At 46.3% G+C, this 13,293-nt stretch overlaps 1 protein-coding gene and 1 non-coding gene across 4 annotated transcripts in view; both read left to right on the forward strand.

Moving 5' to 3' along the window:
* Positions 1-13,293, forward strand: part of NCAPD2 (non-SMC condensin I complex subunit D2) — a 43,613-nt gene that overhangs the window by 22,231 nt on the left and 8,089 nt on the right. For all 3 annotated transcript variants that reach the window (XM_060111927.1, XM_060111925.1, XM_060111928.1), the window contains exons 3-16: positions 2,959-3,034; positions 3,321-3,379; positions 3,856-4,037; positions 4,344-4,486; positions 6,736-6,863; positions 6,936-7,059; positions 7,241-7,388; positions 8,826-9,023; positions 9,374-9,508; positions 9,608-9,695; positions 9,792-9,972; positions 11,519-11,643; positions 12,162-12,401; positions 12,701-12,875. In XM_060111927.1, the coding sequence (XP_059967910.1) occupies positions 2,959-3,034; positions 3,321-3,379; positions 3,856-4,037; positions 4,344-4,486; positions 6,736-6,863; positions 6,936-7,059; positions 7,241-7,388; positions 8,826-9,023; positions 9,374-9,508; positions 9,608-9,695; positions 9,792-9,972; positions 11,519-11,643; positions 12,162-12,401; positions 12,701-12,875 (2,002 nt within the window). The remainder of the gene's footprint in view (positions 1-2,958; positions 3,035-3,320; positions 3,380-3,855; positions 4,038-4,343; positions 4,487-6,735; positions 6,864-6,935; positions 7,060-7,240; positions 7,389-8,825; positions 9,024-9,373; positions 9,509-9,607; positions 9,696-9,791; positions 9,973-11,518; positions 11,644-12,161; positions 12,402-12,700; positions 12,876-13,293) is intronic.
* On the forward strand, positions 3,452-3,779 carry LOC132499664 (small nucleolar RNA U85). The gene has a single exon (XR_009533897.1). It is a non-coding gene; the product is annotated as a small nucleolar RNA U85 (small nucleolar RNA).

Here is a 13,293-nt window from a genome sequence, read left to right on the forward strand (position 1 = left end):
CGCAATGAAGAGTGGCCCCCACTCACTGCAGTTAGAGAAAGCCCACACGCAGCAACAAAGACCCAACGCAGCCAGAAAAAAAAAAAATTAACTCCCATACTGCCTTGCTACTCTTGCATGTTGTAAGTCATAATTAGCTGCTACTCCCTTTTATACTGAAGTTTTTATATAGAAGCAGTACAGTGAAGATGAAAAGAGCACTGAGTTTGAGAATCAAAAGATGCTGGGTTTTCAGGGAGTTCCCTGGTGGCCTAGTGGTTAGGATTTCAGGCTTTCACTGCTGTGGCCTAGGTTCAATCCCTGGTCAGGGAACTGCAGCCCCCCCCAAAAAAAACAAATGCTGAATTTTCAAAATGTAATACAAGTACAGATATCCCCCAGCTTACGATGGTTCAACTTATGATTTTTCAGCTTTATGGTGGTGCAAAAGCAGTATGTATTCAGTAGAAACCATATTTCGAATGTTGAATTTTTATCTCTTCCTGGGTTAGCAGTATGTAGTAGGATACTCTTCTCATGATGCTGGGCAGCAAGCACAGCTCCCAGGCAGCCACATAATCACAGGGTAAACAACCCGTACACTTAGAGCCATCCTGTACCCAGACAGCCGTTCTGCTTTTCACTTTCAGTACAGTGTTCAATAAATTATGAGAAATATTCAACACTTTATTATAAAATAGGCTTTGTGTTAGATGATTTTGCCCAACTGTAGGCTAATGTAAGTGTTCTGAGCATGTTTAAGGTAGGCTAGGCTAAGCTATGATATTCAGTGGGTTAGGTATATTAAATTTGTGACTTACGATGTTTTCAACTTACAGGGGGTTTTTCAAGATGTAACCCCATCATAAATCAAGGAAAAGCTGTGGTAACAAATGAACCTAAGTGTATTACAGATGTTTGACATAATCACACTAAAGGATTGCAGAAGAAAATAACTAGCCTAAGTAACTAGGAAACCCAGTATTTCGGGTTTTTTGTTTTGCTTTGTTTGGCTGTGCTGTGTGGCATGCAAGATCTTGCCTGACCAGGGATCGAACCCACGGCCTCTGCGGTGGAAGTGCGGAGTCTTAACCACTGGACCACCAGGGAAGTCCAGTATTTTGACTGTAAACTGTGTAAAAGAACTTTACACGATTAGCATAAGGTAGTTAGTAAATCTATTTTTTAAAGGGGTGTGGGTTAGCAATTCTGAAACTGTTTTATGTGTATACTAGTATTAAGCAAAGATATAAGTGTTTACCTTATGTTTTTAATATATACACAGAGAGAGAAAAATATAGGGGTGTGTGCATTTATACCTACATATATGTATATCCTGCTTTTCTCTACTGACAGGGCCTAAAAGCTCCAACAGCAGTGATCTTAACTAGGGCCTAGAACTTGGTTTCTACATACCATTCTCTCATAAAAGAAACCAGGACTCCAGTGAGAATGGTTGATTCCAGGACTGAGCCAGGGAAGGTACAAGATGAGCCTGGAACATCTTGTGGTACAGGAAAGTAAGAGAACAGGAGTGAAGGAAGCATGTCAGACACAGGCCAAGTTGAAGGAGCTCCCGGTGGTCAAGTATAGGACAGTCTGAGCAACAAAATTAATAATAAGAAGAATGGATTAAAACACAGAATAGGGGCTTCCCTGGTGGCGCAGTGGTTGAGAGTCCACCTGCCAATGCAGGGGACACAGGTTCGTGCCCTGGTCCGGGAGGATCCCGCATGCCGCGGAGCGGCTGAGCCCGTGGGCCATGGCCGCTGGGCCTGCGTGTCCGGAGCCTGTGCTCCGCAACGGGAAAGGCCGAAGCAGTGAGAGGCCCGCGTACCGCAAAAAAAAAAAAAAAAACACAGAACAAAAGAAACGTTCATGAGCCCATTCTGTTATAAACAAATAATTGGATACATAAATGAAGGGAAAGTAACAGCTCATACTTAGCCTGGCATTCCCATTAAGTAAGCATAAAAGGAATGATGGAAACAGACGAATCACCATTTAGTAAAAGTAATAATTGTGGCAGGCAGGAATCATCCATAGATGCTTAAATAAGTGGGCAGAATGTGGTGAGAAACAGGATTTTCGAAGTATCTCCCCACAAGATACTTATTAGTTGCAAAGGGGAAAATAGTAACTTTGCAGCGGAGACACCCAGGCAAACACTACCAACTGATCAAAGTTAATATCGCTAGTAATAAGACATGACATCACCTACTTCTGGGTATGATGCATCGGAAGGACCCATCCTCCCTCTCCCAGTGATCTAGCCAAAAGTGCATGACCTCAATCTAATCATGAGAAAATAGCAGACAAACCCAAAGTGAGGAACATTCTACAGAATAACTGGCAAATACACTTCAAGTGTCAAGATCATGAAAGACAAAGATTGGAGGAGACTAAGAAGGTATGACAAATCAATGCATTGTGGTGTCCTAGGTTGGCTCCTGGTCTGGGAAAAGGACAAAAATAGAACAGCTGGCAAAATTCAAGTAAGATCTGTAGATTAGTTAATAACATGGAATTAATGTTCATTTCTTGGTTTAGAATAGATCCTTGTACTATGGTTATATAAGATGTTACCATTATCTGGGTGAAAAATACAGGAACTCTGTACTGTTTTTGCTACTTTTGTAATTTCAAAATTAAAAAAAAAAAAGATGCTGAGTTTGTGTTCATTACTCAGTTGGACAAGTCACATAACTACTCAGACATTTAATTTATTTTCCCATAAAATAGGTACAGTACTGTTTGCTTCATCTAGTTCAGAGATGTGGTAATAAAACTCAAGTGAGGCTTTAACTGTAAAACAGGACAAAGTGTCAGATGTTATTATAATAGTAGTTTACATTGAAATGAAGTGTCTACTTTTGTGATTCTACCAAGAAAAGCAACTAACTCCATTTTCTGCCATGAATAGAACTTACCAAAAAGGCCTGTCCCCTCTGTATTGATCAGTTTCTTTCATCTTTATAGCATTTCAGGCTGCCTTTCGAGCTCAGGGGCCCCTGGCTATGCTGGAGCATTTTGATACCATCTACAGCATTCTGCAGTAAGTAAAGTACCCCTCTGATATTTTTAAAAGAACTGGTGGCTATTTGCCCTAACTTTGCATGTTAGTCCTGAAATTCCAAATTATAGTTCACTGATAAATGGTTCTGGGTGCTGATATTTCTACTCATGAGCATTTACCCCAGCTTGCCACCATATTTATTCAGTTGAGTAATTTCACGTGTTTTTTTTTTTTTAAGTATTAGATTCCTCAGGTTTGATCTGATCTATTAGAATGGGCTCTGAAGGTTCCTGTCTCACCCCCCGGCACTTTCTTTCCCTCATAGTCACTTTCGAAGTATAGACCCTGGCCTCAAGGAAGATACTCTGGAATTCCTGATAAAAGGTGTTTATGGGTCGGGGGTAGGGGATGGAAGTTGGAAGGTGTGTGTTGCTGTTTGTTTGTTTACTGTTTCCTGCCACATGATGATATCAAGGCTGTGGTGATTCAGTTGGTTTGGCTAAGCCCGGGGACCTCTGACCTATAGGTCTGTAATCTTGGTGGGCAATACAGAGTTAATGTGTGTTCACTGTAAGGGCAGACCAACAATAAATTCTTCCCACTCTTGAACTGCCTCTCTTCAATAGATGCAGTTCTTCCTGTTACCAGAGAGAAATTGGGATAACTGGAGTGAGAGAGTAGGGATAGGGCATGTTCAGGATATCAGGGTCAGGGGTCCCAGAGGACTTAGCTTGTGTTGTAGCCACTGAGAGATGAAACACAGATCTTTGGTAATCTGATGGCTGCAAGTGCTAGGGGTTTTGAAGTTGGGTTGTATGAGGAAAGTGAATGAAACTGACTCCAGATCCTGCCCCTCACAGTGGTATCCCGCCACACCCAGGAACTTCCCGCCATCTTGGATGATGCAACTTTGAGGGGGTCAGATAGAAGCGCACACCTAAATGCCCTCAAGATGAACTGCTATGCTCTGATACGCCTCTTGGAATCCTTTGAGACCATGACCAGCCAGACAAGCCTCATGGACCTGGACCTTGGTGGGAAGGTAATTTGTTATTCCTGGCTCACTTAATATGGGATCAGGGGAGATACGGGAATTGGTGGGAAAGATGGAATTCAGTGATTCTGAGAATCTTTTCCTTTCTGCCCTTGACCCATATTTAAGGTTTATGAGGAGGTACTCAGAAGTATCAAATGTATCTTTTGCTAACAGGCAGCTCTTTTATATTTTGGAACTTGTAATACTTCCGTCTTACCTTCTACCTTGTCTCAATACTGGATAGTTTGGGCACTCAGACTAGCAGATCATGATCCTTTCGGCTTATTTTTTCTTAAGTGTATCCTTTTTTAGGGTAGGAAAGCCCGGGCCAAGGCAACCCATGGCTTTGACTGGGAAGAAGAGAGGCAACCAATTCTTCAGCTTTTAACACAGCTGCTCCAGTTGGACATCCGTCACCTGTGGAGTCACTCAGTAATCGAAGAGGAGTTTGTCAGGTGGGTAGTTGATTGCTATAGGTGATATTGGCTGTGAGGAATGAGGGCTCTGTTGCTAGATATGCTATATATATATATATATATATATATATATATATATATATATATGAATGAATGACTGCGTTGGGTCTTCGTTGCAGTGCATGGGCTTCTCATTGTGGTGGCTTCTCTTGTTGCAGAGCACGGGCTCTAGGCATATGGGCTTCAGTAGTTCTGGTGTGCAGGCTCTGTAGTTGTGGTGCGTGGGTTCTAGAGTGCAGGGTTAGTAGTTGTGCACGGGCTTAGTTGCTCCGCGGCATGTGGGATCTTCCCAGGCCAGGGATCGAACCCGTGTCCCCTTCATTGGCAGGTGGATTCTTAACCACTGCACCACCAGGGAAGCCCTAGATATACTGTTTGTTTGTTTGTTTGTTTGTTTTGTTTTGTTTCAATTTTTTAGCTTTTTATTTTGAAATAATTTCAGATTTACAGAAAAGTTGCAAGAATAGTACAAAGAATCCTCTATACCCTTCAGACTCCGCAAATGTTAACATTTTACCACATTTGCTTTACTAGATATGCCTTTTAAATACTTCATTTCATCCCTCAGTTCTGTCTGTAATACATAGAAGTATTCCCATTATGTTGAGTTGTTCAGAAGTAGATAATGAAGATTAGAAACTGCGTTGAATTTCTCATCTTTAATGCCATTTATTCATTCATGAAACAGTATTTACTGAGAATCTCCTAGGTGCATGGCTGGTGTCATTAAAGTCACTGAAAACCAGCGTTTCTGCCCTCTTAGAGTTTATATTTTAGATCAGAAGACAATTTTTTAAATAAGTAAAAATATATAGTATGTCTTATAGTTTATTACTGTGGAGAAAGATAGTGGAGGGAGTGGGAAGTTTGATGGGAAAGTTCATAATCTTTATCAGCTCTTCTGGCAAGACTCTCTGAGATGGTGACATTGGAGCAAAGCCCTCGAGATGGTAATGAGAGCCATGAGGATATTTGGAGGGAGAGTGAGGGCAAGGGCAGGAAACAGCAAGGACAAAGCAGGCAGTGTGTTGAGCACATATAAGTCATAGCACTGAGGCCAGAGCTGGCAGCTGAGACAGGGTGAGGGGCAGGCTGTGAGGTCGGGGCAGCAGGGGGCCAATTGCAGGTCCTCACAGGCCATCACAGTTTGGCATTCATCGGAGTGAGATGGGGCCACTCGGGTTCCGAGCAGGGCAGTGAGGTGGTCTGGCTCGTCTTCAGCAAGGTCATCCTGGCAGTTGTGTTGAAACAGACTCTGGAGGGAAAGGAGGAAAGCGGGAGACCAGTAAGGAGGCTGTGGTGGTTACTTGGGCAAGAGATGACAGTTGCTTAGGCCCAAGAGGGCGGTGGAGATGGGGAGAAGTGGATGCAGTCTGTACTTGTTCTTTAAGGAGAGCGTACGGGATGAGCTGACAGATGTGTGTGAGGTTTGAGGGCGGGTGTGGTCGAGGGTGACTCACCCAGGGTTTTCGCCTGAGCATTTGGAAGAATGGAGCTGCCAGTAACTGAAATAACGGGGAAGGCTGTGGGGGCGTGTTTGGGGGGACAGTAGAAGTTCTGCTTTGGACATAGAAAGCTGGAGGTGCCTATTAGACATCCAAGTAACGTCAGATTTGGTTGTGGAATGTACAAAGCTGGAGGAAGACAGGAGAGCGGTCTAAGCTAGAGCACACATTTGGGAATATAATGTATTTATATAAATGGTATTTGTAGCCATGCAACTGAATGAGATCACTAAATCAGTAAGCATGGCCAGAAGAGAGCAGAAATCCACGTACTGTACCTTGGGGCACTCCAGCATCAGGAGAGTGAGATGAGGAGGAAGAACCAGCTGAAGAAACTGAGAAGGGAGTCTGGCCTCCTGGTACGAAATGAGGCATGTTTCAAGGAGAAAGAAGTGACCAGTTGGGTCAGATGCAGCTGAAAGGTCAACTAAGATGAGGACTGCGTTGGCCATTTAACACTGAGAAGTCAGTGGTGATTTTGTCCCGTCTTATCACATATTCAGCTTCTGTGTAGACGTTATAACTGGTTGAAGGTTGGTAATCCAGAAGGAGGAAGTATCTCTCTGGGGGTCAGCAAAGCAAAGCAACTTGGTGTAGAAGGCGATAGAATAAAGCAAACTAGAAGACCCTGACTGGGGCAGCGGAGAGGGAATGACCGAGGCCAGACCAGGGCAGTTGGGTCCAGGCCGCGGGTGCCACCACCTGAACTCCTCCTTTTCTCAGTTTGGTGACTGGCTGCTGCTACCGCCTCCTGGAGAACCCCACCGTTAGTCACCAGAAGCACCGCTCCACCCGGGAAGCCATAGCACACCTGCTTGGTGTCGCCCTGACACGTTATAACCACATGCTGAGTAAGTTAGCGCTCCGCTTTGCCCCACCCTTTTCGCTTTGCCCATGATTCCTCACGTCTAGTACCTCCGCAGGTGCCACCGTGAAGATCATCCAGATGCTGCAGCACTTTGAACACCTGGCCTCCGTTCTGGTGGCAGCTGTGAGTCTGTGGGCAACTGATTACGGAATGAAGAGCATAGTAGGAGAGATTGTAAGGTGACCCTTCCTCCTCTAAGTTTCGAATTCTCATCTCCCTCAGGGAGAGTATGAAGATTGGAAATTGCTTCTCTGTGTAACATTAGATGCCTTCAGATATTAGATACCAACTTTACCTTCCCTTACTGGGACCTGAGTAATCAAGTTATGCTGCTATGGCTATGTTTATTCCCCTGTGTAGAGAGATTGGACAGAAGTGTCCCCAGGAGTTGAGTCGGGACCCTTCAGGGGCAAAGGGCTTCGCCGCCTTCCTGACAGAACTAGCGGAGCGTGTCCCGGCCATCCTGATGTCCAGCATGTGCATTCTATTAGATCATCTGGATGGAGAGGTAGGTGGTCCCCTGGGGATCTCAGGTTTTTCTAGAGGTTTTTTTTTTTTTTTTTTTTTTTGGTGATACGCGGGCCTCTCACTGCTGTGGCCCCTCCCGTTGCGGAGCACAGGCTCCGGACGCGCAGGCTCAGCGGCCATGGCTCACGGGCCCAGCCGCTCTGTGGCATGTGGGATCTTCCCGGACCGGGGCATGAACCCGTGTCCACTGCATCGGCAGGTGGACTCCCAACCACTGCGCCACCAGGGAAGCCCTTCTAGAGGTTTTAAGTGCATTGTTGAAAGGCTGTTTCTTAACAAGAAGGAAGCTTTCACTGAAGTCAAGTTGTCTAGGTTAATCACTGTGGCAGTTTCTCCCTATAGAGAAGCAGATGAAGTTTACTGAATTAAATAAAGAGCCACTTATTAATCCTATTTCAATATCACACTGGTGTCACCCAGGTCTGGTAGGGGAGATGACAGTTCCACAGCTTAGGTCTAGTGAGAGTGACTCAGCTGTGATTCTGGGTCCCACCCATTCCTCAGGATGAAGCCCCTTCCTGCCCACCTGGTTCTCAGATCCACCCACATCTTCTGTCTTACCCCTCAGTGTTAGCCTGACTGCTTCCCAAACTGATGCTGGCACTCCTCGGTGAACGTCAGGAACAAAGACAGTCTGCCTGTTCATCTAATGTACTATAACTTTTTATACAAGACCCCATTCTCTGGCTCTTGGCCTGGCAAAAACCCCAAACACTATTCTCCATGATTCTGTAATGGACTTGGTTGACACTAGGGCTGGTTTCTGTTTCCCTGTCAGTAAGATGTGGGAAGGGAAGTGTGAGGGAAAGGCGGTGTTTATCAGTAAGGATCGAAGGGTAGTAATTAATGCTTTTCAAACATGTGTTGGTGGATGGACGTGATTTCACATTCAGCTGCCACCATGGTTACCTGGGTGAGCCTTGTGGGGAAAAACTGCTCTGGGCTCTTGTTTATTTTGTCCCTACATTCTCCTCTGACCAGACAAGGCCCGTCTGGGATTCAGCTTTTTCTAGTGACCTCAGGAGTCGACGAATACCTGCTGGGCAGTTGACCAGTAAAAGTCAGAGCTGGGCTTCCCTGGTGGCGCAGTGGTTGAGAGTCCGCCTGCCGATGCAGGGGACACGGGTTCGTGCCCCGATCCCGGAAGATCCCACATGCCGCGGAGTGGCTGGGCCCGCGAGCCATGGCCGCGGAGCCTGTGTGTCCGGAGCCTGTGCTCCGCAACGGGAGAGGCCACAGCAGTGAGAGGCCCGCGCACCGCAAAAAAAAAAAAAAAAAAAGTCAGAGCTAAGAAAAGCAAGCTTAACCTTGCCTAAAGGCCTTACCCCTTCTTTGTGCCTGGATGAGCACAGAGTTTAGGAAAAGGACAGTCAGTATGGGGGTGCAGAGGCCCATACCAGCCCCACTTCCCTCTCAGAATTACATGATGCGCAATGCCGTGCTGGCAGCCATGGCGGAGATGGTGCTGCAGGTTCTGAATGGGGATCAGCTGGAGGTGGCAGCCCGGGACACCCGAGACCAGTTCTTGGACACCTTGCAGGCCCACGGCCACGACGTCAGCTCCTTTGTGCGGAGCCGTGTTTTGCAACTCTTTACCCGAATCGTCCAGCAGAAGGTGAGTGGCCTTTGACATGATAAAGATACACGTACCCCTCTATGTACAGGCCAAAGAAAAGAGGAATCCAGGGTCAAAAGAAAAGTAGCTATGTCAAAGAAGAGTCTAGAATTCAGGATTCTACTACCAGTAATAAAGGCCTTCCTCTATCGAGGACAAGGATTCTGGGCTCCATTTAAGGACTACAGTATGTCTTAACCACTACAGACAGTCCTCTTCAGCTATTCACATCCCGTAGAAAAGTTTCCTTAGAATGAGTGGCTAGCTCATGTAGAGTGTACTGCATGATCATCTGGAGCAGAATGGAAGGTGTGGGGCGGGATCTGATCCTGTCTTCCTGTTCCACATAGGCTCTGCCCCTGACACGATTCCAGGCAGTGGTGGCCTTAGCAGTGGGCCGTCTGGCAGACAAGTCGGTGCTGGTTTGTAAAAATGCCATCCAGCTCCTGGCCAGTTTTCTTGCCAATAATCCCTTTTCCTGCAAGGTAAGTAGTCTGGGCCCACCCAAAAGAGAAGGAATTAAACGGAAATAGCAGTGAAATTCCATGACTCAGTGACCCTGATGTTCATTTTTACCTTGGTAGCTTAGTGATACTGACCTTGCTGGACCGCTACAGAAGGAAACCCAGAAATTACAAGAGATGAGGGCCCAGAGGCGAGCTGCAGCTGCTTGTGAGTAGTTGCTGCGGGGGAGTTCTCACCCCAGACATCCTTCCCCTTGCAGCCGGAAACTCAGTGCAAGAGTCCAAGTGAGACTTTCTCATTCAGCCGCAGTGCTGGACCCAGAGGAGGAGTGGGAAGCCATGCTGCCAGAGTTGAAGGCTACCCTGCAGCAGCTGCTGAAGCTTCCCCAGGCAGGAGAGGGGATGCCTGAGGAGGTTGGCGAAACAGAGACGGCGGGAGCGGTGGCAGGACGCGTCCGTCGGTTGCTGGCCAGAGCCAGCTACAGGTCTGTGAGGGGACGGGGCGTTCCCTCGTGACCTGCGAGGGCCAGAGGCAGCCTGTGAGAAACAGTATTGGTTTAACTGAAGTGTAGTCGATGTACGGTGTCGTGCTAATTTCTGCTTTACAGCAAAGTGACTGATAATACGCGTGTGTACATTCCTTAACAGTGTTTCTTCTTAAATGAACTGCACTTAGGGTATGCTGCCGTCAGATGGTGGTAGGTGTTTTCACTGCAGTAATAGTCTGAACACCAGATTTATGCCAAAGGCAAAGTCTACAATTAAGCATGCTTTTCTACTTTTACAAATGTTTAAAGAAACTACTAAAACAACTAAACGTAAATCGTGTTATAATTAAATATGACCAAAGTCCCGCTTCATTTGAAGAAGGCGACCTGTAAGTATAATCCTAGTTCTATAAAGTAAGTTACTTAAACTTTCTGGGCCTCAGTTTCATTATGTATTTAAAAATAGTTGATTAGGTCATAAGATCTCTAGTGGCTTTCTAATTCCAAAATGGGTGAGCTGATAAATAATAACAAACGTGCTCAATCGTGCCTTAATTTTTTTTTTTTTTTTTTTTTTGCGGTACGCGGGCCTCTCACTGTTGTGGCCTCTCCCGTTGCGGAGCACAGGCTCCGGACGCGCAGGCTTAGCGGCCAGGGCTCACGGGCTCAGTCGCTCCGCGGCATGTGGGATCTTCCCGGACCGGGGCACGAACCCGTGTCCCCTGCATCGGCAGGCGGACTCTCAACCACTGCGCCACCAGGGAAGCCCTCGTGCCTTAATTTTTAAATCAACCTGGTATGAATCCTGATCTTAGAGAAGAGATTTTTGTGACTAGAACTTGGGAGCACCTTGGCAACAGAAGCGTTATAGCTGTCCAGGTATTCTTAAACCTCAGCCACAAGTCATTAGTTTACTTCTTACCTAACTAGGCTGCTCAGAAAGGCTGAAGAGAGGGTGGCTAGTTGGCTCTCTGACTCCCTACGTCTCTCTGGCGTCTCTCTTTGCTAAAGCATAAAAGGCAGCCTGCTCTGCCTGCAAGCATGCTCGTGAGGAGGTAGGAAAAGGCTTCTCACCTTAAAGATGTCCCCTCGTCCTCCAGCAATCCTTGGCAGCCGGTGCCGGGTGAAGTTCTTAACAGCTGAGGTTCTGGCTTCCGGTTACAAATTTAAACGTGTTAGAACGTAACTTTGTAACAGTTTAATAGCAGAGTTTTTTTTTGGGGGGGGGTGTTTTTTTTTAAGCAGGAAGCTACTTTTTCATAATTAGACAATATATTCACATCGTACAGTATTTAAAATTCGAACAAGGACGTGCCATGAAAAATCCCTTTCAAGCCTGCTTTCCAGCCAGTTAGTTCCCTTCCCTTAGCGAGCCTCCTTCTAGAGATAATATGTAGTCACACAGTCAAACATATCTACAAGTGACAGAAGTCTCTACCAGTAGGTCTAGGTTCTTGCTGGAATCATGACACAGGCTCCCTGACACAAGGCTGCAGTAACACTCTTATGGGCGCCTGATTGGTGACAGGTGATGTTCTGTCAGGCAGGCCATCATTCTCACCAAAGAAGCCATGGGCCACTTCCAGGACTCTGAACCCTTCTGTCACATGGACCCAGAGGAGTCAGAGGAGACCGGGTTCCTGAATCTCTTAGGAGCTATCTTCAAAGGTAAATTCCTTTTCTTTCTTCAGTCAGCAAACAAGACACTTCAACTGTATTTATAGACCATGTACTTTATGTCAGACACTGGCCTGGCTGGCAACCTGGTGCTGAAAGAGGCCGGAGGGGAGTTAGTGGTGCTTCTGCTCTGGAATGGAAGCAGCCTACGGGCCTAAGATTTAGTCACAGGGTATAAAGGGTTAATTTCCAAACCGTAGAGGACTTGAGGAATCTTTTTTGAGAAATGAACCAACATATTTTAGAATAAATTCTAAATTTATACTTTCCTAGTGGGAATTCCCCAGTGGTCCAGTGGTTAGGACTGTGCATTTCCATTGCAGGGGGCACAGGTTCGATCCTTGGTCAGGGAACTAAGATCCCGCAAGTAGCGCGGCACGGCAGAAAAAAAAAAAAAAAAAAAAAAAAAGCTTTCCTATTGTAGAAACAAATCTTCAGCGATGTTTAGAGCTGTTGGGTTTCCCCGTATACCCTTGAACGAAAACCATCCTGTAATTCTTTAACTCTAGGCCCAGCAGCTCCCACACAGGAGAAGAATCCCCAGGGGGCTGCGGGGAACTTGGGCCCAGGAGAGACTGGCTGCAAAGACAAGCCCAGTGTGTCAGAGCCTGAGAAATGCAGGGAAAACGATGAGCTGGTGAAGCAGGAGATGCTGGTGCAGTATCTGCAGGACGCCTACAGCTTCTCTCTGAAGATCACAGAGGCCGTTGGCATCATAAGCAAGATGATGTATGAACACACAACTACAGGTGCGCCGGCATCCCCTCTGCAAGGACTGGGTCTTGGAGTTGGAAGAACCAGTCTTGTCCGTATTTTATTGATGTCTGTCCGCTCCTTTGAAAGGCCCGGATTCTTACTTCAATTTGCTTTGTGTAGCCCTGCGGAGTGTGCATACAGTATTTCACGGGGCATTTAGGGGAGTTGGCATCCTCAGGGAAAAAGGAGGAAGGCCTCCGCTCGCATGTTGCTACCTTAAGAAAGGCTCCGTCTTTAAGTATTGGGGGAGTTTTGCCAAGCAGATAGGTGACATTTGTGTCTGTCCTCTCAGTGGTACAGGAGGTGATTGAATTCTTTGTGATGGTGTTCCAATTTGGGGTACCCCAGGCCCTGTTCGGGGTGCGCCGCATGCTGCCTCTCATCTGGTCAAAGGAGCCTGGTGTCCGGGAAGCTGTGCTGAACGCCTACCGCCAACTTTACCTCAACCCTAAGGGGGACTCTGCCAGGTAGATGGGCTGTGTCTCGCCTCCTGAAGGAGTTGGGGGGAGTGGGCACCCTTCTAGGGGAGTTCTAGCTCCAGAGGCACTAGGTCTGTAATGGGCTCGGGGTGGGGCTGAACTTCCAGTGAAACCCATCCTAAGCAGTTATTTGGTTTGTTTTTGTTTTTCTTTTTATTGAAGTATAGTTGATGTGTACAATATTAAATGTTACACGTGTACAATATAGTAATTCACTATTTTTAAAGGTTATACTCCATTTATAGTTATAAAATATTCCCTATGTACAGTATATCCTTGTAGCTTACTTTATACATAACAGTTTGTACCTCTTAATCCCCTGCCCCTATATTGTCCCTCCCCCTTCCCTCTCCCCACTGTTGACTGCTAGTTTGTTCTCTATATCTGTGAGTCTAAGGCAGTTATT

This window comes from Mesoplodon densirostris, chromosome 11, assembly GCF_025265405.1.
Source record: "Mesoplodon densirostris isolate mMesDen1 chromosome 11, mMesDen1 primary haplotype, whole genome shotgun sequence".
NCBI lineage: Eukaryota > Metazoa > Chordata > Mammalia > Artiodactyla > Ziphiidae > Mesoplodon > Mesoplodon densirostris.